This window comes from Mastacembelus armatus, chromosome 15, assembly GCF_900324485.2.
Source record: "Mastacembelus armatus chromosome 15, fMasArm1.2, whole genome shotgun sequence".
NCBI lineage: Eukaryota > Metazoa > Chordata > Actinopteri > Synbranchiformes > Mastacembelidae > Mastacembelus > Mastacembelus armatus.
The window spans coordinates 202112-229757 of NC_046647.1; the positions used below are offsets into that span (position 1 = coordinate 202112).

Below are 27646 nucleotides of genomic sequence, written 5' to 3' on the forward strand. Positions count from 1 at the left end.
AGGCATTAGCAGACAGACACAGTCAGAAGGAAACTTTTATCATCACCAGTTAAACCAGTGTGGTTGAGGTTCAACAGGTCACAGTTGATCCCACTTGCTCCACACAAATTCAATGTAGTCTGTGATGCTTGTACTGGAGGTCCACACTCTTCTAACATATGAATTCAGGATAAGTAAACCTGGATGATGAATCATTCATCCTTTTGTGTCATCACTAAACCTCTCAGGTGTATAAAAAGTCTGTAAATGGAATGTAGATACTCAAATACAATGACCAGGGGTAAATATGTTGCACTATAGAGCAAATGAAGAATTACAGACAAAGCTATCATATTTATTTAGGCTAGCTTCAGCACTGCTTTAGACTGTCATACTAATACAGATGCCATTCAAAATTCAAATGTAAAATGCAAATTGGAACTTGACAACTACATTATGTGACTGCTATAAGCACTATGCATTACTTAAAATTTAAACTACATGCCTCTATGTTACCAAAAGTATTCAGTCAAACAGTATAGATAGTGCTGTGTGATTCCTGTATGATGCTCAGCCTCTCACTTCTGAAGTTGTCAGCAGTGGTCTCTCCATATAGTAAGTCTTCACCGGGAATAAAACCTCTTCCAGATGGACACATTTGGTTAAACTGGTCTGAAAGGAGACATAACAGAAACATGAGGATAAGCTTCCATCATGCAGTATGTGTTAGGATACCTACGTGGCACTTATGTACTTCAGAGTAGGCCAACAGAGAAGTACCAACTCAGCTGCAAAAATAGATAAGATCCTTATTGTTGTGTTGGTACATCGTACCGAAGAATTTGGTACATTCCAAAGAATTTCATAAAAAATGTTTCACTAAGTGAAGTTCAAATACAGATGGTGAAACGAGTAATGTGCAGGTCTTTGAGAGGAATCAAGGAAAAGGTAAAAAATGACAGTGAGATATATGAAAGTCAACCACAATCAGAATTAGTACAAGTATTTTCAGAAATGTTAGCATTAGAACCCCTTTCTTCAAAAATTTTTCTTAACCGATTGAATAAAATCTACATGTGTGCTTTCTAGTATAGTATGTGAATATTGATAGCTCTTTCATATCCCTTCTTAAGTCCGACTGCGGTGCTGCTGCAATCTACGCACTTCATTAAATAACTACACATATGAGCTCTTGCTCTCTAGATTTATAAAGAATCTACATTTTATTAAGGTATTGAAATGATTCTGCTGGGATTTTAAGTCTTGTATTATATAATATTACTGAAATATAGCATAGCAGTTGTGTATAGTAAGGATACTGAATACTGCATCTTGTTGTTACTGTTTTGTTTCCTCCTAACTCACCCGTGCCATTGACAGGACAGGGATGCACCTCACAGTTGTCACCCCAACCAGCTCCTAATGTGCAGCAGCACTCCTGCAGGGTGACATGAATGGTCAGCACACTCTCACATAGGTTCTCGTCGTTCAGGCGATAGTAGCACTCCTTACGCTCCACTGCCGACACTGAAACACAGATAACGGAAAAGAGGGAGAGAAGAACACACAATAGCAGGGATCAGATGGGAAATAAAATTAATTTAGCGTGTCACTTACATATCATACTATAAAGTTTTAAATGTATCAGTGAAAAACACTTTTTTATCATGTTTCAGACAAGATAAAGGCACACTCTACGTGCCCTTAAATAAACTGGAGGAAGTGTTTCTTCTTTCTTTTTCTAAACTACACAGATCAGATCTGTTCCCATTTCTATGAAGAACTACTATTTGATCTAAATTCAAGTTTCAGTTTCTGTTCAGTTTCACTTTGGGTAAATTAGTCATGGTCCTTTTCAGAATCAGAATCAGTTTTATTGCCAGTACAGCAAAAAACACAGCATTTACAGTACTAGGAATTTGTCTTGGTGTCTGGTGCAAACATATATACAGATATGGAGTATGTGCACAATCTTAGAATAAACTAGAATAAAATAAGAATAAATACTATATACAGAAAAGTGAGTTTGCTTAAAAAGTAGTGCAATTTAGAAGGTCTGTAAGTTTGGGGGGGTGGAGGGGAGACTAAAAGAGTTCTTGTCCAGGATGACCGGGGTCGGCTGCGATCTTGGATTCAGATTAGGTATGAAATGTTTGACTTGTACCAATCTTCAGTGTACAGTGGGTACGGAAAGTATTCAGACCCCTTTAAAATTTTTGCTCTGACATGCACTGTGAGCGGTAAGGTCTTATATAGACAGGTGTGTGCCTTTCCTAATCAAGTCCAATCAGTTTAATTAAACACAGCTGGACTCCAATGAAGGAGCAGAACCATCTCAAGGAGGATCAGAAGAAATGGACAGCATGTGAGTTAAATATGAGTGTCACTGCAAAGGGTCTGAATACTTATGACCATGTGATATTTCAGTTTTTCTTTTTTAATAAATTTGCAAAAAATTCTACATTTCTGTTGTTTTCTGTCAAGATGGGTTGCTGAGTGTACATTAATGAGAAATAAAATGAAATTTTTTGATTTTGGCAAATGGCTGCAATGACACAAAGTGAAAAATTTAAAGGGGTCTGAATACTTTCCGTACCCACTGTATAAATCCTTGTTGTTTCTGAACTGTTTCTCTGACGTTTCTTTAAAAATCATCTGGAATTGTTTTTTAAAGCAAAAAGTCTATTTAGGTACACAAACCTTAAAAACACTGCTTATTGACATTTAGCTGGATTGAGACATTTTAGTGTGAACAATTTTCAGTACATAATACTCATAATAAAATGTACAATAAAAAAGCTTGAGTATTGAAAAGCATCAATCCATATTTAGTCGAAATGTATGAAAATGCTCTATAACCTTATCCAGGATCAACAACTCCATCATCAAATTGTGCTCAAAGCAAAGAACTGGCTGGATGGGGATTGACAAGACTACTTGTGATGGCATGTTAGCCTGGTTAATTTAAGGTGAGACCTGTGCCTTAAATTATCAGCTACTTTGCTTCCTTACTACATACTCTGTTTTGTTTCTTCTTTGGGCTGATTTGCAGTCGGCCCAAGTGCAGACAATAAGGATTTATTTAAAACAGTAAACAAAGGAAACACCTAACTCAGGCAGGTGTGGAAAGGAACAGGTGCAAAACAACACTCCAGTGTGTGGCAAACTGAAAACACGGACACTAGTACATCGAAGATGCCCCGGGAGCCAGAGTGACCTGTCATAATGGCTCTGACGGCACAGAGTCCGGGGTCGCTCGGGTGGGCAACCCCTCAGGTAACCAACCGGAAGAAAAATTTAACACAGGTAGGCATGGAAAGGAACAGGCCCAAAACAAAACTCTAATGGAACACAGGTGTAGTTTATCATAATAATGAAACATAACGCTACCTAGGAACTACCCCAGGTGAGACAGGAACAGGGAAACCAAAATAAAAATCCACCAAAGGAAGTCAAAGTACCAGGCCATAACTCATAATCATCAGACCTGGAGGAGATTTTGTGGACGAACTTGAGTTGTTTTAAATTTCACAATACCAACCATAGGAGATTTTATGAAACCAACTTTACCAATAAACTATTCTTATGATAAACTTATTCTAATGAGATCCAAACAGAAAAAACATTTTTTGTATAAAACATGATAGTTATACCTGGATTTCATCATGGATCCATTTTATCATTTCATGAATGTAGTTTTACGTATTTTGTAAGGGGAGATCCATTGTTCATGTCTCATACTTTGTTGGTGGTGTTTAAAAATATAGTGAAGTAAATATTAATATGCAGAAATGGCAATTTTGAACATGTAAAAAGGCTAAAAGTGGCCCACCTGTGGGAACAGGCTCACACTTGGCAATCATGACATTATACTCTTGGTTGCTGGGACACACGCAGAGGTAGGACCCTTCTGTGTTCACACACTGAGCTTCTCCACATACACTGCTCAGCAGGTCACACTCATTCACATCTGTGAAGCAGGAACAGAAGAACAGGATGATAATTATATAATGGCTTGATGAATAAACAGTTCACATTTAAGACATTATTATTGAGAAACTTACAGTAAGTGTATTGGAAGAGGACAGTTGCAAACAGGATGAAACTAAACAAAGCTAAAAATAAAATGTGTCTACCTGTCCAACTTCATAATAGCACCATATTCTTCCAAAAGGTTCCAACAGTCCAAAGCAGTGTTTATAGGGCCAGCATTTTAATAAGCTATTAATATTCTCCTGTTGATTCACATTAATGGTATACTTATGAAAATTTACAGTTGGGGTGACAACATTGGTTATGTATTGTAACCCAAGATTCTGTGAATTGGGCACAGCCCTCTGGGCTATTGCTATTGGTGGTTTGGGCAGGAGCTTCCCAAAAAAATAGAACCAATGTTGATTGGTTATATACTGTAACCCAAGATTCTGTGAATTGGGCACAGTCCACTGGGCTATTACTAATGGGTCTCATCCCATTCTTCATGAAGAGAAAATCGTCTACACCCACACGGGGTGGACTATCCTTGCTACCCATATATAAGCGGTGGTTTGGGCAGGACCTTCCCAAAAAAATAGAACAAGCCTTTTTTTTCTGCTAATTTTAAGGACCAGTGGGGCCCACAGCTGAGCTGCACCCAATTCACAAATCTTTTGTTACTATACGTAACCAACATTCTGTCGCATTGGTGCTCAGCCCTTTGGGTTATTGCAGTCCTTTGGGTTATTGCAAACGAGTCAAAGTGATAATAATGCGTTGAGTAATGTGCAATGTCCTGCAAATAAATAAAAGAACACGGGGAGTCTGCCACTAAGATGATCTCTATCTATGTACCTGAGAGGAGAGCCAGTGGAGAAGATACTCCCCTCTGTTTGTGCATCAATGTGAGCTCTAAATTATATGTGAAGCAGGGAAGCCAATGCAGCCAAGTTATTGCTCATTTTCTTGCCAACGCTAAGCCAATAAGAGGGTGGTTTTTCGGAAGAGAAAGAAAGATGGTGTGGCCTCCTGCAGGGGTTCAAAAGGAGCACCTACAAGTGCAGGCAAAAACTAAATGAGATGTCATTAGACTGCCAGGGAGCACAAAACGAAGTGCTGCCTGCTCACTCCCCTCAAAATGCTTAGTTAGGGAATGACTGACTGATCCAGTGTATGCGTTAATGGTGCTAAAAACCAACTAGGGAAAGAACAAAACCAGAGGGAAAGGACACGTGGATGGAGAGACCAACCTTTTCCATAGCCACGTTGCAAATGAATGTGAATGAGCATATGAGGCAGTAGTATTAAGCCATGTGAAAGCTCTGGATGGTGGCTAACAACACCAGGGAGAAAAACCCTGTTGTGCACTGGAAGCGAATCACTGTCGTCTCCTCTGACCTGTCCCACCTAAATGGCCACGCAAAACATGATGGTTGCAGCCGTGTTTCCCATTGTGGGTGACCACCGTTTTGATTGACAGGAGCATATGATGATGAGCACTCTGTAAGAGATACGATGAGTGCACATGTAACTGGTATGCATAATTCATTGATTTAATTTAGTTTGCTTTCTTTTCTTTCCTATATTGTCCTTTTTTTATATACATGCTGTTTATGTTATAAATTTTATGTTTCGTAATAAGAATGGGTTGATGAACTTCCCAAAATTTTGTTCTCCTATTATTGTTCTCAAGTTAAGAGAATATAATATTAGGGTTGCAGAAGTTTTGTTTGGGAAGGGAATGATATTAGTGGAACATATCTGGGGTTTCCTCAGTATACCTATGTACAAGGCTGATGACCGCATGCATTATTTGGCTCTCCCTGCGAATGATTCTGTGTGCCAGAGAGGGAGAAGCTGTCACCTGCTGATCCACTGATTATTTCCCAGTGTAAGGATGGAATAAAGGAAAGTGTTGAATCTCATTGAGTGGTTGAGTGGTTTTCATGTGTGTGAGGGTAACCGGTCCAGACATGCTACATAATTGCCGTGACCTGGATCGCCAGATCTGCAGCAGCTGATCGCTGTGGTTCGACAACGTTGAATCGTGGGTTCTCTGGGGTATTGGAGCCTGTGGTCGGCAAACCACAAGTTTTGGTGTATTATACTGCGACTGTTCCAACCATGCACCTAATGAACCAAATAAACCAAAGTCTTCCACTCCTGACAGTGTTGGTTGTGACAATGTTATGCAGCAGCTGTGCGACCTCATTGGCGAGCTTGAGAACCAGATTAGCGATTCAATTGTTTCACGGTTGCTAACCAATCAGAATTCTGCATTACCTGATTCTTCCCCATCGGTTGAGCAGCAACCTCCGGGGGCCCTGCCCCTGTCTACAAGCCTTGATTTGTCCAAGTTAAATCTAATAGTCAAAACTGACACTGGAGAACCACAAATGTTCAAGTGGAATGATAGTGACAAATGTTCTATCCTGGAATGGATTGAACAGATGGAGGTGTATCTGTCCAAAAAGGGTTGCAAGCCAATAGTGTGGAAGAAATATTGAACCATCTCTGTAAGAAGCATTGTCAAGGTTAAGCTGAAAAGTAGCCCAGTTGCTGTACTCTGTCCCGAAGTCATGTATGAGGCACTGCAGCACTATTTTAGCGAAAGTCCTGACTCATGCCAGCTGTTGGCTGACTTTTATGTGACGCAGCCGAAGAGAAGTGAGCGTCCTGTTGATTATTGGGTCAGGTTGAATGAAGCAGCCGAGATAGCAGACGCTCACCTGAAAGGATATGGTGTCAAGATGGAAAACATGAGATCAGAGGTTGCAATGATGTTTATCATAAATTGCCCTTATTCTGACTTTTCCAGTGTCTTTAGGTGTAAGCCCATAAGCAAATGGTCAGCTGAGGAAGTCCAAGAAGCCATCAATGAGTATGAGAGGGATCGTCGGTCCTGGAAAGCAGTCGCACCTGTGCCTAAGGTTGAGGTAAATCAGGCTGTTGTTTCTGAGAAAGCTGTTGGAACTCAAGTAGCCATAGCAAGCGAAAGTGCAACCTCACCAGTATGCATCACAGGTGTTCACACTAAAGCAAATTAAGTCAGTGAGTTAGGCAATTTAGAGTGCATGCTGAAAATGTTAGAAAGGGTGTTGGAGCACACAACCTTATCTGTTTCAGAAATAAAGCCTTGAACGTCACAGTGGTATCGAGCTTCTCCATGTGAAGTGTGCGGAGACCGTTCCCAGTCGACTCGCTCACACTGTATGAAAGAGAAAAGGTGCCTTAATTGTTTCGAGTTTGGGCACCAACGTAAGCAGTGACACAGGGTTGTTGCCCAAGGCGTGGGCCGGACCAGTGATGACCAGGAAAACTAGATTGCTCACACTGGGGAGAGGGCAGTGTGAGTGTTGAGAGTCAACCTCTCACCAGCGAGAATGATCCTATGGTTCTCTTTAGCAGTCGGTGTCAAACTGAGTCAAGTGGCAGCATTATCTTGTTCCAAAACATTGCGAAGCTGGAAAGGGCTGACAGTTTGTTTCATACTGATGTGTCGGTAAATGATGTGGTCACCTGCTAAGTTAGACACTGGTTCTATGTCATGTACTATTAACGAGGAAGTTGAGCACAGGTTACTGGATGCATGCGGGACTCTTGAGCCTGAGCAGTCTCATGCTGATGTCTGGTGTCTGATGTTCAGGTCAAACGTTCAGGTGTATCCATCGGCTGAAGATGTGAGTATATGGATTTCCGGTTATAATACCTACTTTGCTTGTACCAGGGCAAAAGGATCAGTTAATTGATGGTATTAACGTCATCAAGTACGGATTGAGTCAACTTAAGCGGTCACAAAGCTATTGGCGTGTCATGAGTCAGCCAAATTATACAGGAGAACCAGAAATCCAGCGGTTTTTGTGCATGTTGTCTGGACATGATAGATGGGAGGGTGGCAGTATCCCAACCGTTGTCCGTACCGCTAAGCTCACTCAGGCCGTCATGCTTTTACCTCATCAGGAGCACCTTGTGTGGAGCAGACTCCCGACCAGATCTATTTCTGTGGGTAGTTTCGTGTTGATTGAGCCGTCTAGGTCACAAACCCATAGGAAGGGTGTTCTTGTTGGGTGAGTTATAGCTACCTTGCCTGGTGACGAATGGGTGCCAGTTAAATTGATTAACCTATCCGATAAATCATTTTGAGAGGTAATATTAAGATAGCAGATGTTTCTCCTGTTTTAGCAGTGGAAGATCTCGACGTGCAGCCTGGATACGGTGATGGGGAAACTGTGAACGTACAGAGCCAATCTGTCTCCTCTACTGCAGATGCAGGGGCCAGTGCTACCTCTGGTATTCGTGAGGCACTGCAGAGGCTTGGTCTCAGTGACCTAGACATTGAGGTATGCGAGATCACTCCATACTGGAAGGATAGGCTCCTGGGGTTGATTTGGAGATATCAAGATGTGTTTTTTAAACATACAGTGGGTATGGAAATTATTCAGACCCCATTTTTCACTCTTTGTGTCATTGCAGCCATTTGCCAAAATCAAAAAAGTTCATTTTATTTCTCATTAATGTACACTCAGCACCCCATCTTGACAGAAAAAAAAACAGAAATGTAGAAATTTTTGCAAATTTATTAAAAAAGAAAAACTGAAATATCACATGGTCATAAGTATTCAGACCCTTTGCAGTGACACTCATATTTAACTCACATGCTGTCCATTTCTTCTGATCCTCCTTGAGATGGTTCTGCTCCTTCATTGGAGTCCAGCTGTGGACTTTAATTAAACTGATTGGACTTGATTAGGAAAGGCACACACCTGTCTATATAAGACCTTACAGCTCACAGTGCATGTCAGAGCAAATGAGAATCATGAGGTTGAAGGAACTGCCCAAGGAGCTCAGAGACAGAATTGTGGCAAGGCACAGATTTGGCCAAGGTTACAAAAGAATTTCTGCAGCACTCAAAGTTCCTAAGAGCACAGTGGCCTCCATAATCCTCAAATGGGAAAAGTTTGGGAATTTTACTCACTTTTTCTGCGCGTTTGAATGATGGCGTGTCCCGGACGTGAAGCGGCGCTTCTTGTATTCCACACAGAGACAAATAGTTTAGCTTGTCCTCAGAGTAAAAACACTGATTTTAACTCAAATGAGGATCGTTTGGCTCCTCATTGTTTTGTATTGTGCTGCACTAATCCGTCCCATCTACATTGACTGAAAGGCTCATTATGCGCGTCTTTGTCTGGTCGTTAAGTGCGTCTTTTGTCTTCTCAGGTAAATCACATGACTATTTATCCTCAGACACACCCTCTTGCATATGGCCATTCTGGACAAAAAGTGTCTTAGAAAATTTAAATCAGTGTATTGTTTACTGTGAATGTGCGAACAAGATGACATTCACAGCACTCTGAAGTAAACACTTTAGCCTACAACATGCATGTCTCCAAAGTCTTGTGAACCAATGTTCTGTTTGTGTTTTATGGTCTTATTTCAGTGAGTAAAAAATTGTAGTTTTGCACTAACCATGCATAAACACTTTTTTCTCATAAAAAAACCCAATCATGTATAAACTTGCTGCTCACATATTATTGTAGCCAATTTAGTGCTGATTACAGTGTTATTAGACTTTAGACATTAATATGTTTAAAAGACACTGAAAAAAGCACAAATGTCAGGACATGTCAAAATTTGTCCAGGCCCCAAAAACCCCCTCAGACCCCAGAGGGTTAGACTGTGGTAAAGCCAAGGAGTTTGTTCACAGGATTCACCTGTCGGATAATCGCCCGTTCAGACTTCCCCCCTGCTCAACACTGAAACTGAGAAAAGTGCTCTCAGAGATGGAAGAACAAGATATTATCTGCAAGTCTTGCAGTGAGTGGGCGTCCCCATTGGTCCTGGTATGGATGGAAGAAAAGTGGCGATCTTCGTGTTTATGTCGATTCCCGCTGGCTTAATGCCCGGACCATCAAGGATGCTCATCCCTTACCTCATCAAGCAGACTGCTTGGCGGCTTTGGGAGGAAATGCGGTCTTTAGCGCGATGGACCTTATCTCTGGCTTTTATAACATCGCGATGGCGGAGGAGGACAAAAAGATGACGCCATTCACAACACCGATGGGGCTCTTTGAGTTTAATCACTTGCTGCAAGGGCGCTGCAATAGTCCTGCTAGCTTTATGCGCCTAATGACGAACATCTTTGGCAATCAAAATTTCTTGACGTTACTTTGTTATCTGGATGATTTACTTGTGTACGCCCCGGATGAAGGTGAGGCCATTAAGAGGTTCAAGATGGTTTTCAGTAGGCTCAGAGAGCATGGGTTAAAATTAGCCCCCCAAAAGTGTCATTTCCTCCGAAGGAGTTTGCAATTTTTAGGGCACATCACTGACAGTTCAGGGGTAGCAACCGACCCAGATAAAGTCAGTGCTATTGGAGCAGTGACTGAGTCTGATTTGATGATGGAGGATGGGGGAACCCCATCCCAAAGGAAAATTAAATCGTTCCTTGGCATGGTGTTGTATTACCAGAGGTTCATCCAAAGTTGTTCCACCATTGCAAAACCCGTTTGCTTTGACAGCGGCACCGAGAGGCAAGAAACCTCTGGGGAAGGGTGCTTCGTTTAGGAGGTTGAGTCCTGATGACTAGAAGGAAGAGCACAGTAGGGCCTTTCAGCAGTTAAAAGCTGCTCTGATGAGTTCCGTAGTACTGACGCATCCTGATTTCAGCCGCCCGTTTGTTCTGTCTACTGATGCTTCCATGGATGGGTTAGGTTTTGGGTTGGGATGGAACATCGTTGGTACGTCAAGTGCTGCAAGCGCTGTGTAGTCAGCAAAACTCCTGAACCAGAAGACAGGGCTCCTCTGGAGAGCGTGAAAACATCGAGTCCAATGGAGCTAGTATGCATTGATTTTTGGACTGCAGAAAGTTCAAAAGGTCATAATGTGGATGTGCTGGTCATAACTGACTATTTGTCTCGGATGGTTCACGCTTTCCCATGTCCAGTCGGCAAACAGGTAGCGCGACAGTTGTGGGATCACTATTTTTGTGTGTATGGTTTTCCTGACAGGATTCACTCGGATCAGGGGGCTAACTTTGAGAGCCATCTGGTTCAGGAGTTGCTGCAGGTTGCCTAAGTAAAAAAGTCCCGAACAACTGCTTATCATCCCATGGGAAATGGTGGTGTTGAACGCTTCAGTAGAACCTTGGGCAACATGATCAGAGCACTCCCTCCAAAGTCTAAGGAAAAGTGGTCACAGCTGCTTCAGACACTGACTTTTGTGTATAATTGTACCGCGCATGAATCTACTGGCTTCGCACCGTGGTGGTTTTTACACATTTTTGGAGGGCTCAAAAGCAGTCAGAAACAAATGTCTGGACTGTCATGATTTCAAGTAAGACTGACTGGTTGCTCAGTGTTTCTGTAAAATGTTGAAAGATGTAAAGCTGACAACACTGCTGTCCAGCCTCTGTGGAATGAATGAAGTGGTAGAAGAGAAGATAGATCTCAGACAAAGAGAAACACAGGATGAGGGAGTAGAGGAAATGAAGCAGGATCAAACAGGGAACAAGAGAGAGGAAACCAAAGAAGGTTAGCTGATAAGAGGAGAGGGATTGGTGGAAGGGACGGAAGACAGCAAGACAACATGCATTCTGAATGGTTAGTAGTTCACTGCTACTGTCGGTTTTCGAGGACCATGTGTGTAAGTGAGGCCATCTGTGCTAGCCACAGTGCAGCAGTTGTCTGGCAGTGCAGATGAGGCAGCTGGCTAGACTGGATGTGGGTGGAACCCAGAAGCACTGCCAAAGGACAGTGTGTGTGACGGGTATAAGGCACACTGTATTGAAATCATTGAGAACATGCTGGTAAGTTCAATATTACTCTTACAACTCTACTTCCTGCGCTTGTGCTTTGGTGCAGTTGGTCACTGGGAGTGTGTGTATGGGGAAAGTTTTCTTCTGGAGTTCAGCATGGGGAAGTTTGCTAACAGTCCTTCCTGTTGGAGGAAATTGGTGGCAGCTGCAGGGGTCCAGATAGCCTGGGGAAACCACCAGCACCCATTAGCTCAGACTCATTCCAAACCATAGTTTAGGGAAACCACTGATTTTTAACATTAGTTCCATGTATTCCTCACTGGGATGGTCTGTGTGCAAAATTTGTCAGTACAGCTTTTTGAAAGCACTGGTATCTGAGGTAACTGGAGGGGTAAACCTCTATAAATTCTCCAGTAGTGGCTGGGCCCTTCATTTACCTTACCTAAAATGAAAAGCAAACCTTTACTTGAGACATGTATCATCACAGAAGAAAACTCCAGAAAGTTGCACCAAAAGATTGAAATCTTTTGGTGCAACTATAGGACAACATAAAGTTGCTCTTCTGTGGGATTAGAATAGGAAGACTAGCCTGCACAGGTGCACCAGTGACCATTGGGTGCCCAAAACCCTTTTATTGGTTCACCAGGTGTTCTTTTGTGCAGGAACAAGATCTACTGTTTTGGAGATGCTCTGATCCAACTGTCTATTCATCATAGTTTGGCCCTAGTCAAATTATCCCAATATACCAAAATCATAGAAAGAGCTGCTTTGTAAATGAAGGTGTAGAGAAAGAAACACTGCTAGTGTAGTGGGTTTCATTTTCTGTGAAGTATTGTTGAATTTTTATGTTTATTTTAGGTTTCATAAATGTTTGACATCATTTATCAGCTTTCAGTCTGTTAATGCATGCTGCTCCAGTAATCTAGATCTTGACAGTGAGCAGTATTAAGTATGGTTTAAAGCTAATTTTAAGATCAATTATACAATCTAATAATCTATACACCATTTGCACAGTTCATTGTGTAAAACTCCAACACTTACCCACACAGCCTTGGCCATCCTGGGATTCGTGGTAGCCCTGGTCACAGAGGCATCGGAAGGATCCCACTCTGTTCTCACAGAAGCCACGAGGGCCACACAGCATCTCATTCAGTCCACATTCATCAATATCTGGAGCATGAACAAACAAATCTAAGAAATGCTGAATGCTTTGTCCTTTAGTCATCTTTTCATCTTAAACCCTTGTTACAGCTTCTGTAATATCTCTTTCTCTAACAACTTATTTTATTGTTGGGGATTTTATTGTAAAACATTTGAAATTGCAGTATGATGTAGAAACATCTGCTAAACAGATAAATGCTGATGTTTTACAGACTGAAGCACACACAGTTGTGTCTTGCTATAGCTGTGAGGGGACTCACTAAATTAATGCATTCTCTAGGCCCTTACCTTAACCACTGGAAACCTTAACATCAACTAAAACTATCGCTATCCTTCACCCTAAAATCAAATTGTAACCCTTAAACAGGCCTCTGAAGGCAAGATGTCCTTACAACAATGGCATCAAACAGAAATTTGTTGGCAGCAATATGCACAACTTTCCCAGTGTTTTCCTTTATTACCTTCCAAACAGATTTAGGAAATGACACTAAAGGTGCGAAGTAAATGCAGTGCATTAAAAGAACACTGACAACTTCAGCACACACATACACACTCAGCCCCCTGCATAAATCATGAGGCAGAAAGAAACAAATATTCCACCACGTCTAGACAGCCAGCTCAAAGGCTTCTGTCTGTTTCTTTTTCTCATATTTTTCTTTTCTCTGTTTTTTTTTATTTCTGAGGCATGCAAGGGCATTAAAAACAGCTCTGGCAGAGAGACCACGTCTCCTACCATAGTGGAGAAAATAAGAGCAGCATATGTGAAAGAGATTGAAGATGTTTTTCCAAATCTTTCTTTTTTGTGTCAAAGTAGGTAGGGATAGAGGGAATGAAATAGAGGGATGCAGGAAAGGGTAGAGACACTGACAAAGGAAAAAGAGGTCAAAGTAAAATTTTATATACAAAGTGACTATTTCGAGGACAGTACAGGTATGTAAAATATTTGCAGTTTAGTCAGCAACCAGGAGTGAAGCAACACATCCAAGGCACTCTGTAAATGTGAAAGATATTGGTGGACAAGCAGGTGAATGGCTGCTATATACTATGGTTGGTACATATATGTGTGCTGCCAGTGATGCCACATAATCTAACTATCTATCTGTCTGTCTGTCTGTCTGTCTATATACCTATCCATCTATCCATTAGGTGCAGGCCACCACTTTTAGAACAGGTTCAGTAGCATCAGTGTTGTATTATTATCATACACCTGACTTTGTCTTTGAGTCTTGAGCCCAAATTTTCCAATTTTGCTTAAGTTTTTTTTTAATCTCACAGAGGTAGGGACATTTAAACTCACTCAGATCCTTCAAAATTCTTTTTTTAAAATTTATTTCGAATATGCAAACAAACAAACAAAGAAAAACAAAGCATGTATATATGTGTATATAGTCATGTGCATATACACACACACATAAACTAATAAAGAATCAATGCAGGCATAATTATTTATCTGACTGTGAATTATTTATCTGAGTGAGAAGTAAATATGTATTTGCTCTCACCCCTTTGCACTCCTGAATGTCACTTCTTAACGAAGCCCAAGTTAGTTCATTTTAATAGTTGTGTAACTTATTTTGAATCTGGGTTATGTTTAAATTAAAAAATGCCTAGGAAACTCTGCCACTCACAATATCCCCAGCAAATGCACTATTTCCACGTAATAGCTGCTGCTTCAGGACATTAATAAGCTTTTCTTTTTTAACAAAGTGAAACATATTTGTGACCAGCTTCTTAAGATTTACTTCTTTAGTAGGAACCAGAGGGCATACAGCCACAGGCAGTAAACAGTACGCATTCTGAAACATTGTTGGCTCTGATCTTCTTACGGAATTTTTTGAAAATGAGAAATGTGTCGTCTGTTCAACCAGGAAGTTAAAAAAGGACAGCAGTAAATAAAAATGACCAGGAGACTTATTCCAATATGTTCTCAGATGATCTTGTAATACTCTTCTACTTAATGAAACATACTTGATGCATATTGTGTGTGTTTTTGTGTGGAGTTGCATTTTACCATCACATGAGGGTGTGTCAAGGTTGGCGGTGAATCCACTCTTACACACACACAAATAGGATCCTTCTGTATTTAGACAGTCACCGTGGGGGGAACAGTGCTCTGGTTCATCCATACATTCATCAACATCTGGAACAAAACAGAGAGAAATCCACTGAGAGATATGGAACACATGTTCAACCATCCAAGCAGCACTACTGTACATACATGTGTACATGTCACTGCAACGTCTAAATCCTGGATTAGAAACATGTCTCACCTCTGCAATGGGTGCCATTGATCTGTCTGTATCCCTGAGGGCAGGTACAGGTGTAGGAGCCGATGTTGTTTACACACTCCCCCACAGGCTCACAAGGCAATGCTTCACTTACGCACTCATCCACATCTGAAACATATACACATCAGTCCTGTGAGAGTAGGCTCTTCAGGCTGAAACAAATAAAAAATGAAATAATAATACTTTATTCTTTAAGAGAGGAATGATGATATCCCTACTGTATTTCACTTTACAAATGGCATGTGGATGAATAGTTGTTATGAGGCCCCATTTGGGACTTCCTGCCGGGGACCTTTATGCTGAAAGGACTTGTTTTCCCCCTGCATCGGTCCCCGGCAGCTTTACGTTTGTCAATCATTTGCACCTGAGTTCAATTATGTTTCTGCCTTACTATAAGTACCCCTTGTGTTCTTTGTTTCTTTGCAGAAGCATTGACCTAACCAGCACAAACGGAGCACAAACGATTGAGACTATTTCGGGTGAGTTTGGAGCATGTAGGGGGGCTGATGACGTCATCACCAAAAATGTAATGTCTAATATTTTAAAAACCCAAGCAGCACAAACGAAAATTTTTACAGCACAAACCAGCACAAACGAAGCACAAACGATTGAGACTAGTTGTGGTAAATTTGGAGCATGTGGGGGGGCTGAGTGACCGGAGAATGACCTTTAAATAAATCTTTTATATCTAAAAAACCAAAACAGCACAAACGAAAATTTTTACAGCACAAACCAGCACAAACGGAGCACAAGCGATTGAGCGAAATTTTGCGTTGGGTGGGGGGCCAACTTCACGGAGGTAGTCATAAGGTATGTTGTTTTGAAAAGTACTCAGTAAACATATCATACCATCACAGTGGTCTCCAGTTGATGAGACTCTGAACCCTAACCCACACTGACAGATAAAGGAGCCTTCAGTGTTCAAGCAGCGGCCTCTGGTGCAGACTGAGTCATCCTGGCACTCATCTGTATCTGAAACAGCACACAGTGCATCAAGGGAAAGGCAGTTGTTAGGATCTGCAATAGACATCTTGGAGTTTTATTTTGACAGTACTTCCTGTTTTGCCTTAGTTCGTATTCCACCGTGTTACATTTGCCCTTATTTTCCCAGTGTTCTACGGGTTGTTGTGTATTTATACCTGCTTTGGTCCTTTATGTCTTGCTGTAGATCTACTGCAATTCTAGTGCAGTTTCCCCATGTTGTTGGTCAAGTCCTAGTACTCTTCTGTGTCCTCAGTTTATTTTTTCCCACTGTTTGGATTGACTTTTGTTCGCCTCAGTTCTTGCCTTGGATTTTCAAACTACTCTGCTCTGGACACCCAGGTTATGTGTTTGGTTACTAAATGTCTAGTTTAGGGGGGGTTTCCTATGTTTTCTTAGGATCCTGTGGAGTCTGTTTCATGGACAATAATAACTCCTGCTTTTGTGGATTCCTTAGTTATTCACCTTATTTATTGAAGCCATGTACTTCCCTTGCCTTTGTGAGTACAACGTTACTGTAACTGATAGAAATTATGTCCTACTCCTACTATTATTATTCTACTACCATTCAACCACACACGTCACTGCGATGGGTCGGTCGTTGTGAGCTCATATATTAATGAAACTGGTGAGTTTGATTGCTAGCACTAGCTTTGGGTTATTTTCGTAAGCTATACCAAGCATAGTCACATTATTAATAACAGCACTGATGGCATATATGTTATACACACAGTGTAGTTGTGCCATTTCCCTGAGCTTGGCAGTGTCACACAAACATCTGTGAGCTTGATTAACTTCTAAAAAGGACTCTTCTTGCATGCTAATTATTTCCTCTTGCTGTCGTCACCATTTCCTGCCACCACACTATGGATTGGCTTGCTGTGTAAACAGTCAAAACCTCACATCTAACACTGTGTCACATGGAACAAAATGAGCAGCATACTGTGTAATCTTTGGAGTGGTTGATTGGTTTTATTGCTCAATTATTGAAATATTTTATTGTGCCGACATTTCCTCTCATTTATGTATGTGTGGATGTCTCAACATTATACGCTGTGAGGTTAGGATGTAATTTAACTATTCAAAAAATGGCACATTAAATTCAAATTTAAAAAAAAAACAAGAAGGTTGGAGAATGCCTGACCACAAGAAGCATCTGTACTAAGGATATAAAGCAAAGCTACTGTTACTGATGTTGTCCAAAAAATATTTGCATCTGTTTTCAGATTATCCTGGAAATGGATATACTGTGTTCACATTTAAGTTATGCCTCTGACATAAAGCAGTGTGACGTTGTTGGTAAACTATGTCGATGGGAGGAGGGTGGTGGTAAATTATGGCTACGTTCTGAATTTTCTCCTATCTGTCTGGAGTGCATTATCTGTGTATATCGAAATAATGTATCTGTTTACACACCCCACAACAGATGCATTCAACTCGTTTAAAACATAATTGTAGATATAGCAGTTTAAATGCAGGGAGCCCAGCCAAACTTACTCTGGGATCAGATTACATAATATGCAGCAGTATATCTAAGCTTCCATTCGAAGTCCGTATTTATCTCTTGCTACCTGAGGCATTGCAGCTGGCAAAACAGAGGTTATGGTCGAAGGGTAACCTTTAAAAGCACTTTAAGTACTTTACCTTTATAAAATAACAACACCAGTACATGGACTCAGCAACATGTATGAGGGGAAATTCTGGATAGTTGATTTTTTTTAGGATTCCAAAATATGTCTAAAAACTCCTGAGCCTGTTTTTGTGTTAATCTTATTAAATTGGTAATTTGGATGTATATCCCCATGTATATAAGAAAGAACCCCAATCTGATCCTTCAACCTCCACAGTGGAGGAGGCCAGATTTTTATTACAGCTCTGGGGAAATAACAGTCAGGTCTGTTTGCACTCACGGGCCTAATTGAGTATCATTTTGGTGGGTGGGGAAAGCTGAGCTGAAACGGCAGGAAACCACGTAATGACAGAGTGCCTCATATTTATATCCCAGTAAGGGGGATGAATCAGACACTGGTAACAATGTGGTTACTGGTGTTGTCCAAAATGCCACATACTCAAATAAATATCAATATGCACTTGTTAAATGATTAGAGCTTATAGTTTACAGAGTACTGACCTGTGTCAGAGATGCATACATTGTCTAATGAAGTAGTAGCCAACAGAGGTCTTTGAGAGGCCCAGACCTACATGTTTTCTAACTATTCCTGCCCTTCCAGCTTCTGATCGGCTGAACACACCTGATCTAGGTAATCAGTAGTAGGTAGGGCAGGGATAGTTGGGAAACTTGAGCCCGGTTCTGCTGGAGGTTTTTTCTTCCGTTAAAGGGAGTTTTTCATCTCCACTGTCGCCAAGTGCTTGCTCATAAGGGATTTGTTGGGTTTTTAGTTTTTAGTTTTTGTAAAGTGCCTTGAGATTATTTGTATTGTTGTATTACTGCATTATTGTTGTATTGATTTGCCGCTATACAAATAAAATTGAAATTTAATTGAAATTGAAAATTGAAATTGAATTAGGCAGGACAGTGGCTCTGGAGGACTGCTGTTGGCTACCCTTGCTCTAATGCTTGATGCTACATTGTGTTTTAATGTCAAATGTGTGTGCTGACACACATGACCTTCTACATGTGCCTATATATCCATCTCAACAGCTTTTGCTTGTTGTATATGTACTGGGACAGTAGTTTTTGTTTTATTCAGCAAAGATCAGAATTTCCCTTTAATCAACAACTTTGCATGTTGAAAACTAATAGCCCCATCATTAAACTCCCTTAATCTTTCCTGTAGTGACAGCATCAGGCTAAAACCTCATTTGCATAAAAATTTATGTTTTTATTCATAATATTTTTTTCATTTTACAAGATTCAATTGCTACCAGTCAAATTTCTGGGAAAGTTCAATTGCACATAAAGCCAGGTGTGGACCTACACATCAAAAAACATGCTCATGCCAGTTTAAAAATCAGAGAATGAGCAAATAAATTGATATTCCTGAGTTTTTTTTTATTGCAATCCATTAAAGTAAAGAGGTTTGGTGCATGTGGAAAAGCAAACATTTGTATCCCCTCAGGACAGGACGTTCGGTCCATACAGACATCAAACCCATTTATTTAAAATGATCCACAATTATTTCCTTTATACATCCTGGGTCCAATTTCAGCGTGATTGTTTTCTTAAAAAATATACAAAATAGGATAATAATTATTAACTGTTCACGAATTATTTTGAGTTATGATTAATTAATTAATAACAATGGTCAATGTTGCTGACAATATAATATTTATTATACTACTTCTGTTGCCAGGTCACTGTTTTTGGTAGTAGCTTTCATTCATTATGTATTTATTTTCTCCCATTTAATTTGACTTAGATTTGCATGAATACAATAAATAATAAATGCCCACAGGGCTCTCAAAACGAGCTGTAAGGCAGCTGCAGAACGTTCAGAACGCTGCTGCTCGGGTCCTGACTAGAACCAGGAAGTACAATCACATTACTCCTGTTCTGAGATCTCTGCAGTGGCTACCTGTCGCTCAGAGAATACAGCACTGCTTGTGGATAAGTCTCTTCATGGCTCAGCACCACATTACATCTCTAACATGTTGGTGCCATATGAACCACCTCGGACTTTGAGACCATCAGGGACAGGCCTTCTGCTCGTGCCCAGAGTCAGGACTTGTCAGGATTGGTGTTGGGGGGTTTAGGAATCGGACCAATGAGTGCCCACTCTGGTACTTCAAGTTCAAAAACGAAGTTTATTTGGAAGGAAACACAAAACTCAAAGGAAGTCCAAACAGGAACATGGAACCCAAGAGACATAGGTACTACAGCGAGAGGGATGAAACACAGACCAAGGAGACGAGACAAGAGGGTCAAGGTCACACACCAAAGGGGGAACAAACACGGTCAAAGGCCTGGGGTCACACACACCTCGGGGACACACCAGACTCACACAAACAAACAAGGGTCGAAGGTCTGGGGTCACACACACCACGGGGACACACCAGACTCACACAAAGAGACAAGGGTCGAAGGTCTGGGGTCACACACACCACGGGGACACACCAGACTTACACAAGAGACAAGGGTCAACGGTCTGGGGTCACACACACCACGGGGACACACCAGACTCACACTAACCAGCACACAGACTAAAGGGACCGAGCAAGAGACACACGACAAAACTAAAACATGAACAAGGCAAACCTAAACACGAGGGAGACAAAGCATAAACAAGAGGGACTAAACATGAACACCAGTGAGCTAAGCAGGAAAGCAAGACATGGTAAAACACATACAAAACAGAGGTAGATAACTTAGCTTAAACTTGGGGAGAACAAAAACCAGTCCATGATCAAAATCTCAAAAGGAAAAGGCAAGGCAATTCTGGGCAACCGGTAATCAAAGGTGTCTGGCAGGGATCGCAACAAAACCATGTGGAGCAGATGATCTAGCGAAGAACTGAGGCAGAAACGAGGTACATGAAGGGAAGAACACAAACGAGGCACGGGTGAAAACAATCAACTAATTGGGTCAACGTAAAGTGGAAAAAGACAAAACAAAACCAAATCCTAAAGGAACCTACAAAATAAAAGCACAGAACAGGAACTCAGAACACGGATCCTGACAGTACCCCCCCCGAAAAAAGGCCGGCTCCTGACGGTCCAATCAAGTCCTGGGGGACAACAAAACAAAAGTCTGGAGCCATTCGGCTCTTCAATAAAAAACAAGTGTCCGAGGCCACTCGGGTGGGCGGCCTCTCCGGCGGGCGAAGGTCCGAGACCGCACCGGCGGGCGGCCTCTCCGGCTGGCGAGGGTCCAAGACCGCTCTGGCGGGTGGCCTCTCCGGCGGGCGAGGGTCTGAGACCGCTCTGGCGGGCGGCCTCTCCGGCGGGCGAGGGTCCGAGATCGTCCGGGCGGAGACTGCAGTTTGGGCAGCGGTAGCTGCTGCTGCGGCTCAAGAAGCTCAGGCAGCTGACGTGAATCTGGAAGCTGAAACTGAGGCAGATCTGGGAACTGAAGCTGAGGCGGATCTGGGAACTGAAGCTGAGGCGGATCTGGGAACTGAAGCTGAGGCGGATCTGGGAACTGAAGCTGAGGCGGATCTGGGAACTGAAGCTGAGGCGGATCTGGGAACTGAAGCTGAGGCGGATCGGGAAGCCGAAGCGGATCTGGAAGCTGAGGCTGAGGCAGATCTGAAAGCTGAAGCTGAAGCTGAGGTGGATCTGGAAGCTGAAGCTGAAGGAGATGTGGAAGCTGAAGCTGGGGGAGATCTGGAAGCTGAAGCTGAGGCAGATCTGGAAGCTGAAGCTGAGGCAGATCTGGAAGCTGAAGCTGAGGCAGATCTGGAAGCTGAAGCTGAGGCAGATCTGGAAGCTGAAGCTGAGGCTGAAGATGAGGCAAATCTGGAAGCTGAAGCTGAGGCGGATCTGAAAGCTGAAGCTGAAGCCGAAGCTGAGGCGGATCCGGAAGCTGAAGCTGAGGGAGATCTAGAAGCTGAAGCTGGAGGTGAGGTGGATCGGGAAGCTGGGGCAGACCTGGGAACTGAAGCTGAGGCAGATCTGGAAGCTGAAGCTGAGGCTGAAGATGAGGCGGATCTGAAAGCTGAAGCTGAAGCTGAGGCGGATCCGGAAGCTGAAGCTGAGGGAGATCTGGAAGCTGAAGCTGGAGGTGAGACGGATCTGGAAGCTGAAGCTGGAGGTGAGGCGGATCTAGAAGCCGAAGTTGAGGCAGATCTGGAAGCTGAAGCTGAAGGTGAGGCGGCTCCGGAAGCTCTGGAGACTGTGGCGGTTCAGGCCAGTCCAGTGGTTCTGGCCAATCCAGTAGTTCTGGCAGCTGAGACGGAGGTGGGTACTCTGGAGGATCTGGCTGCTGCAGAGGAAGCTCTGGCGGATGAGGCGGATGTGGGAACTCTGGGAGTTCTGGGAGATAGAGGGAGGTAGACAGTCCAGGAAACTCCGGGAGCTCGGGCAGGTCTGGACATGGTAAGGACTGTGACCGTTCCGGTGGTTCGGGCCCTTCTGGTAGCTCTGGCCATCTGAGTGGCTCTGGAGGTTCCGGCCATTCCGGTAGTTTCGGTTCGGGCCGCTGTGGTGGTACTGGATGCGGGGACCGGCGAGGCGGCACTGGCAGCACTAAAGGTTCCAGTAGCTGTGGCGGTGCTGGAGAATGTCCCTGCTTTTGTAGCTGTGGAGGTGTGAGAGGAATCTCGGCGGTGGTGAGTTCGTCGGGACGCTGAGATTCTCGGGCTGGTCTTTTCCGACGGTGGCGACTCCGTCGCTGTCGTCGAGGAGGCAGGCCCAGTGGATGTTGCGGCAAGGGAGACTGTGGCAAGGGAGACTGTGGCAGTGGACGGACTGGATGCTGTGGTGAGAGAGACTGCTGTGGCAAGGGAGACTGCTGCACTCTTCTCCGAGGCAGCCCTCCGAGCCTAACAGCCAGACGGGTACCGCGGAAGGGATCTTGGTGGGAATCCCAGACGAAGTCGTCCTCATCAAAGGACTCCCAGTCCTCATCGTCGAGGGTCTCCCAGTCTGAGTCGCTGTAAGGGGGTTGATCCAGGGTCTGATGCTGGTGGCGGTTCCGGCGTCTGAGGCGTGATGTGGGTTGTAGATCTTGAGGCGTCTGATAGTAAGGGCTTTCTAAAAGATGCCCTCCAAAATGCACCATGGGGATGTAGGAGGACGAGTCATCTGAGGAGTCAGCCAAAGAATATTCACTGTCGAGGGGATCCTCACAAACGGACCCCACAGCGTATCGTGGGTCATGTTTCCGGACCTGATTGCAGAGAAACGTCAGGAGGTCCACTTGCTCATGGGCTTGGGCATGATGTTGTGGTGTACAGGGCGAAGTGGGAAAGGGACTGGTAAACAGTTCCCACTCTCAAACAATCCGTGGCTGAGGCTAGTGGGGGACAAGAGCGAATGTTCTGTCTCTGGTTTCGCATGAGGCGTCGAGAGGACATGGTGTCAAAAAATAAAAAAATCCTGGGTTGTCTGTGGTGAAAAACAGGGGGCAAGGCAATACTAAAAAATACTGGGCAAGGTTTGTATCAGGGAGGTGGAAAAAATGGGCGTGGTCCGTTTGCTTCTTTTTTAGTTTGGCTAGATCATACTGTCAGGATTGGTGTTGGGGGGTTTAGGAATCGGACCAATGAGTGCCCACTCTGGTACTTCAAGTTCAAAAACGAAGTTTATTTGGAAGGAAACACAAAACTCAAAGGAAGTCCAAACAGGAACATGGAACCCAAGAGACATAGGTACTACAGCGAGAGGGATGAAACAACACAAACCAAGGAGACGAGACAAGAGGGTCAAGGTCACACACCAAGGGGGGAACAAACAGGGTCAAAGGTCTGGGGTCACACACACCACGGGGACACACCAGACTCACACAAAGAGACAAGGGTCGAAGGTCTGGGGTCACACACACCACGGGGACACACCAGACTTACACAAAGAGACAAGGGTCGAAGGTCTGGGGTCACACACACCACGGGGACACACCAGACTTACACAAGAGACAAGGGTCAAAGGTCTGGGGTCACACACACCACGGGGACACACCAGACTTACACAAGAGACAAGGGTCAACGGTCTGGGGTCACACACACCACGGGGACACACCAGACTCACACTAACCAGCACACAGACTAAAGGGACCGAGCAAGAGACACACGACAAAACTAAAACAGGAACAAGGCAAACCTAAACACGAGGGAGACAAAGCATAAACAAGAGGGACTAAACATGAACACCAGTGAGCTAAGCAGGAAAGCAAGACATGGTAAAACACATACAAAACAGAGGTAGATAACTTAGCTTAAACTTGGGGAGAACAAAAACCAGTCCATGATCAAAATCTCAAAAGGAAAAGGCAAGGCAATTCTGGGCAACCGGTAATCAAAGGTGTCTGGCAGGGATCGCAACAAAAGCATGTGGAGCAGATGATCTAGCGAAGAACTGAGGCAGAAACGAGGTACATGAAGGGAAGAACACAAACGAGGCACGGGTGAAAACAATCAACTAATTGGGTCAACGTAAAGTGGAAAAAGACAAAACAAAACCAAATCCTAAAGGAACCTACAAAATAAAAGCACAGAACAGGAACTCAGAACACGGATCCTGACAGTACCCCCCCCGAAAAAAGGCCGGCTCCTGACGGTCCAATCAAGTCCTGGGGGACAACAAAACAAAAGTCTGGAGCCATTCGGCTCTTCAATAAAAAACAAGTGTCCGAGGCCACTCGGGTGGGCGGCCTCTCCGGCGGGCGAAGGTCCGAGACCGCACTGGCGGGCGGCCTCTCCGGCTGGCGAGGGTCCAAGACCGCTCTGGCGGGCGGCCTCTCCGGCGGGCGAGGGTCTGAGACCGCTCTGGCGGGCGGCCTCTCCGGCGGGCGAGGGTCCGAGATCGTCCGGGCGGAGACTGCAGTTTGGGCAGCGGTAGCTGCTGCTGCGGCTCAAGAAGCTCAGGCAGCTGACGTGAATCTGGAAGCTGAAACTGAGGCAGATCTGGGAACTGAAGCTGAGACGAATCTGGGAACTGAAGCTGAAGTAGATCTGGGAACTGAAGCTGAGGTGGATCTGGGAACTGAAGCTGAGGCGGATCGGGAAGCCGAAGCGGATCTGGAAGCTGAGGCTGAGGCAGATCTGAAAGCTGAAGCTGAAGCTGAGGTGGATCTGGAAGCTGAAGCTGAAGGAGATGTGGAAGCTGAAGCTGGGGGAGATCTGGAAGCTGAAGCTGAGGCAGATCTGGAAGCTGAAGCTGAGGCAGATCTGGAAGCTGAAGCTGAGGCTGAAGATGAGGCAAATCTGGAAGCTGAAGATGAGGCAAATCTGGAAGCTGAAGCTGAGGCGGATCTGAAAGCTGAAGCTGAAGCCGAAGCTGAGGCGGATCCGGAAGCTGAAGCTGAGGGAGATCTAGAAGCTGAAGCTGGAGGTGAGGTGGATCGGGAAGCTGGGGCAGACCTGGGAACTGAAGCTGAGGCAGATCTGGAAGCTGAAGCTGAGGCTGAAGATGAGGCGGATCTGAAAGCTGAAGCTGAAGCTGAGGCGGATCCGGAAGCTGAAGCTGAGGGAGATCTGGAAGCTGAAGCTGGAGGTGAGACGGATCTGGAAGCTGAAGCTGGAGGTGAGGCGGATCTAGAAGCCGAAGTTGAGGCAGATCTGGAAGCTGAAGCTGAAGGTGAGGCGGCTCCGGAAGCTCTGGAGACTGTGGCGGTTCAGGCCAGTCCAGTGGTTCTGGCCAATCCAGTAGTTCTGACAGCTGAGACGGAGGTGGGTACTCTGGAGGATCTGGCTGCTGCAGAGGAAGCTCTGGCGGATGAGGCGGATGTGGGAACTCTGGGAGTTCTGGGAGATAGAGGGAGGTAGACAGTCCAGGAAACTCCGGGAGCTCGGGCAGGTCTGGACATGGTAAGGACTGTGACCGTTCCGGTGGTTCGGGCCCTTCTGGCAGCTCTGGCCATCTGAGTGGCTCTGGAGGTTCCGGCCATTCCGGTAGTTTCGGTTCGGGCCGCTGTGGTGGTACTGGATGCGGGGACCGGCGAGGCGGCACTGGCAGCACTAAAGGTTCCAGTAGCTGTGGCGGTGCTGGAGAATGCGGTGCTGGAGAATGTCCCTGCTTTTGTAGCTGTGGAGGTGTGAGAGGAATCTCGGCGGTGGTGAGTTCGTCGGGACGCTGAGATTCTCGGGCTGGTCTTTTCCGACGGTGGCGACTCCGTCGCTGTCGTCGAGGAGGCAGGCCCAGTGGATGTTGCGGCAAGGGAGACTGTGGCAAGGGAGACTGTGGCAGTGGACGGACTGGATGCTGTGGTGAGAGAGACTGCTGTGGCAAGGGAGACTGCTGCACTCTTCTCCGAGGCAGCCCTCCGAGCCTAACAGCCAGACGGGTACCGCGGAAGGGATCTTGGTGGGAATCCCAGACGAAGTCGTCCTCATCAAAGGACTCCCAATCCTCATCGTCGAGGGTCTCCCAGTCTGAGTCGCTGTAAGGGGGTTGATCCAGGGTCTGATGCTGGTGGCGGTTCCGGCGTCTGAGGCGTGATGTGGGTTGTAGATCTTGAGGCGTCTGATAGTAAGGGCTTTCTAAAAGATGCCCTCCAAAATGCACCATGGGGATGTAGGAGGACGAGTCATCTGAGGAGTCAGCCAAAGAATATTCACTGTCGAGGGGATCCTCACAAACGGACCCCACAGCGTATCGTGGGTCATGTTTCCGGACCTGATTGCAGAGAAACGTCAGGAGGTCCACTTGCTCATGGGCTTGGGCATGATGTTGTGGTGTACAGGGCGAAGTGGGAAAGGGACTGGTAAACAGTTCCCACTCTCAAACAATCCGTGGCTGAGGCTAGTGGGGGACAAGAGCGAATGTTCTGTCTCTGGTTTCGCATGAGGCGTCGAGAGGACATGGTGTCAAAAAATAAAAAAATCCTGGGTTGTCTGTGGTGAAAAACAGGGGGCAAGGCAATACTAAAAAATACCGGGCAAGGTGTGTATCAGGGAGGTGGAAAAAATGGGCGTGGTCCGTTTGCTTCTTTTTTAGTTTGGCTAGATCATACTGTCAGGATTGGTGTTGGGGGGTTTAGGAATCGGACCAATGAGTGCCCACTCTGGTACTTCAAGTTCAAAAACGAAGTTTATTTGGAAGGAAACACAAAACTCAAAGGAAGTCCAAACAGGAACATGGAACCCAAGAGACATAGGTACTACAGCGAGAGGGATGAAACAACACAAACCAACGAGACGAGACAAGAGGGTCAAGGTCACACACCAAGGGGGGAACAAACAGGGTCAAAGGTCTGGGGTCACACACACCACGGGGACACACCAGACTCACACAAAGAGACAAGGGTCGAAGGTCTGGGGTCACACACACCACGGGGACACACCAGACTTACACAAAGAGACAAGGGTCGAAGGTCTGGGGTCACACACACCACGGGGACACACCAGACTTACACAAGAGACAAGGGTCAAAGGTCTGGGGTCACACACACCACGGGGACACACCAGACTCACACAAGAGACAAGGGTCAAAGGTCTGGGGTCACACACACCACGGGGACACACCAGACTCACACTAACCAGCACACAGACTAAAGGGACCGAGCAAGAGACACACGACAAAACTAAAACAGGAACAAGGCAAACCTAAACACGAGGGAGACAAAGCATAAACAAGAGGGACTAAACATGAACACCAGTGAGCTAAGCAGGAAAGCAAGACATGGTAAAACATACAAAACAGAGATAGATAACTTAGCTTAAACTTGGGGAGAACAAAAAACAGTCCATGATCAAAATCTCAAAAGGAAAAGGCAAGGCAATTCTCGGCAACCGGTAATCAAAGGTGTCTGGCAGGGATCGCAACAAAAGCATGTGGAGCAGATGATCTAGCGAAGAACTGAGGCAGAAACGAGGTACATGAAGGGAAGAACACAAACGAGGCACAGGTGAAAACAATCAACTAATTGGGTCAACGTAAAGTGGAAAAAGACAAA

At 44.5% G+C, this 27646-nt stretch overlaps 1 protein-coding gene across 7 annotated transcripts in view; it reads right to left on the reverse strand.

Annotated features, from left to right (window-relative positions):
• The window catches only part of ltbp1 (latent transforming growth factor beta binding protein 1), a 206642-nt gene that overhangs the window by 15893 nt on the left and 163103 nt on the right, over window positions 1-27646 (reverse strand). For all 7 annotated transcript variants that reach the window (XM_026308759.1, XM_026308755.1, XM_026308760.1 and 4 more), the window contains 7 exons: window positions 16006-16128; window positions 15139-15264; window positions 14880-15008; window positions 12749-12877; window positions 3812-3949; window positions 1345-1506; window positions 562-651 (listed from right to left, as the gene is read on the reverse strand). In XM_026308759.1, the coding sequence (XP_026164544.1) occupies window positions 562-651; window positions 1345-1506; window positions 3812-3949; window positions 12749-12877; window positions 14880-15008; window positions 15139-15264; window positions 16006-16128 (897 nt within the window). The remainder of the gene's footprint in view (window positions 1-561; window positions 652-1344; window positions 1507-3811; window positions 3950-12748; window positions 12878-14879; window positions 15009-15138; window positions 15265-16005; window positions 16129-27646) is intronic.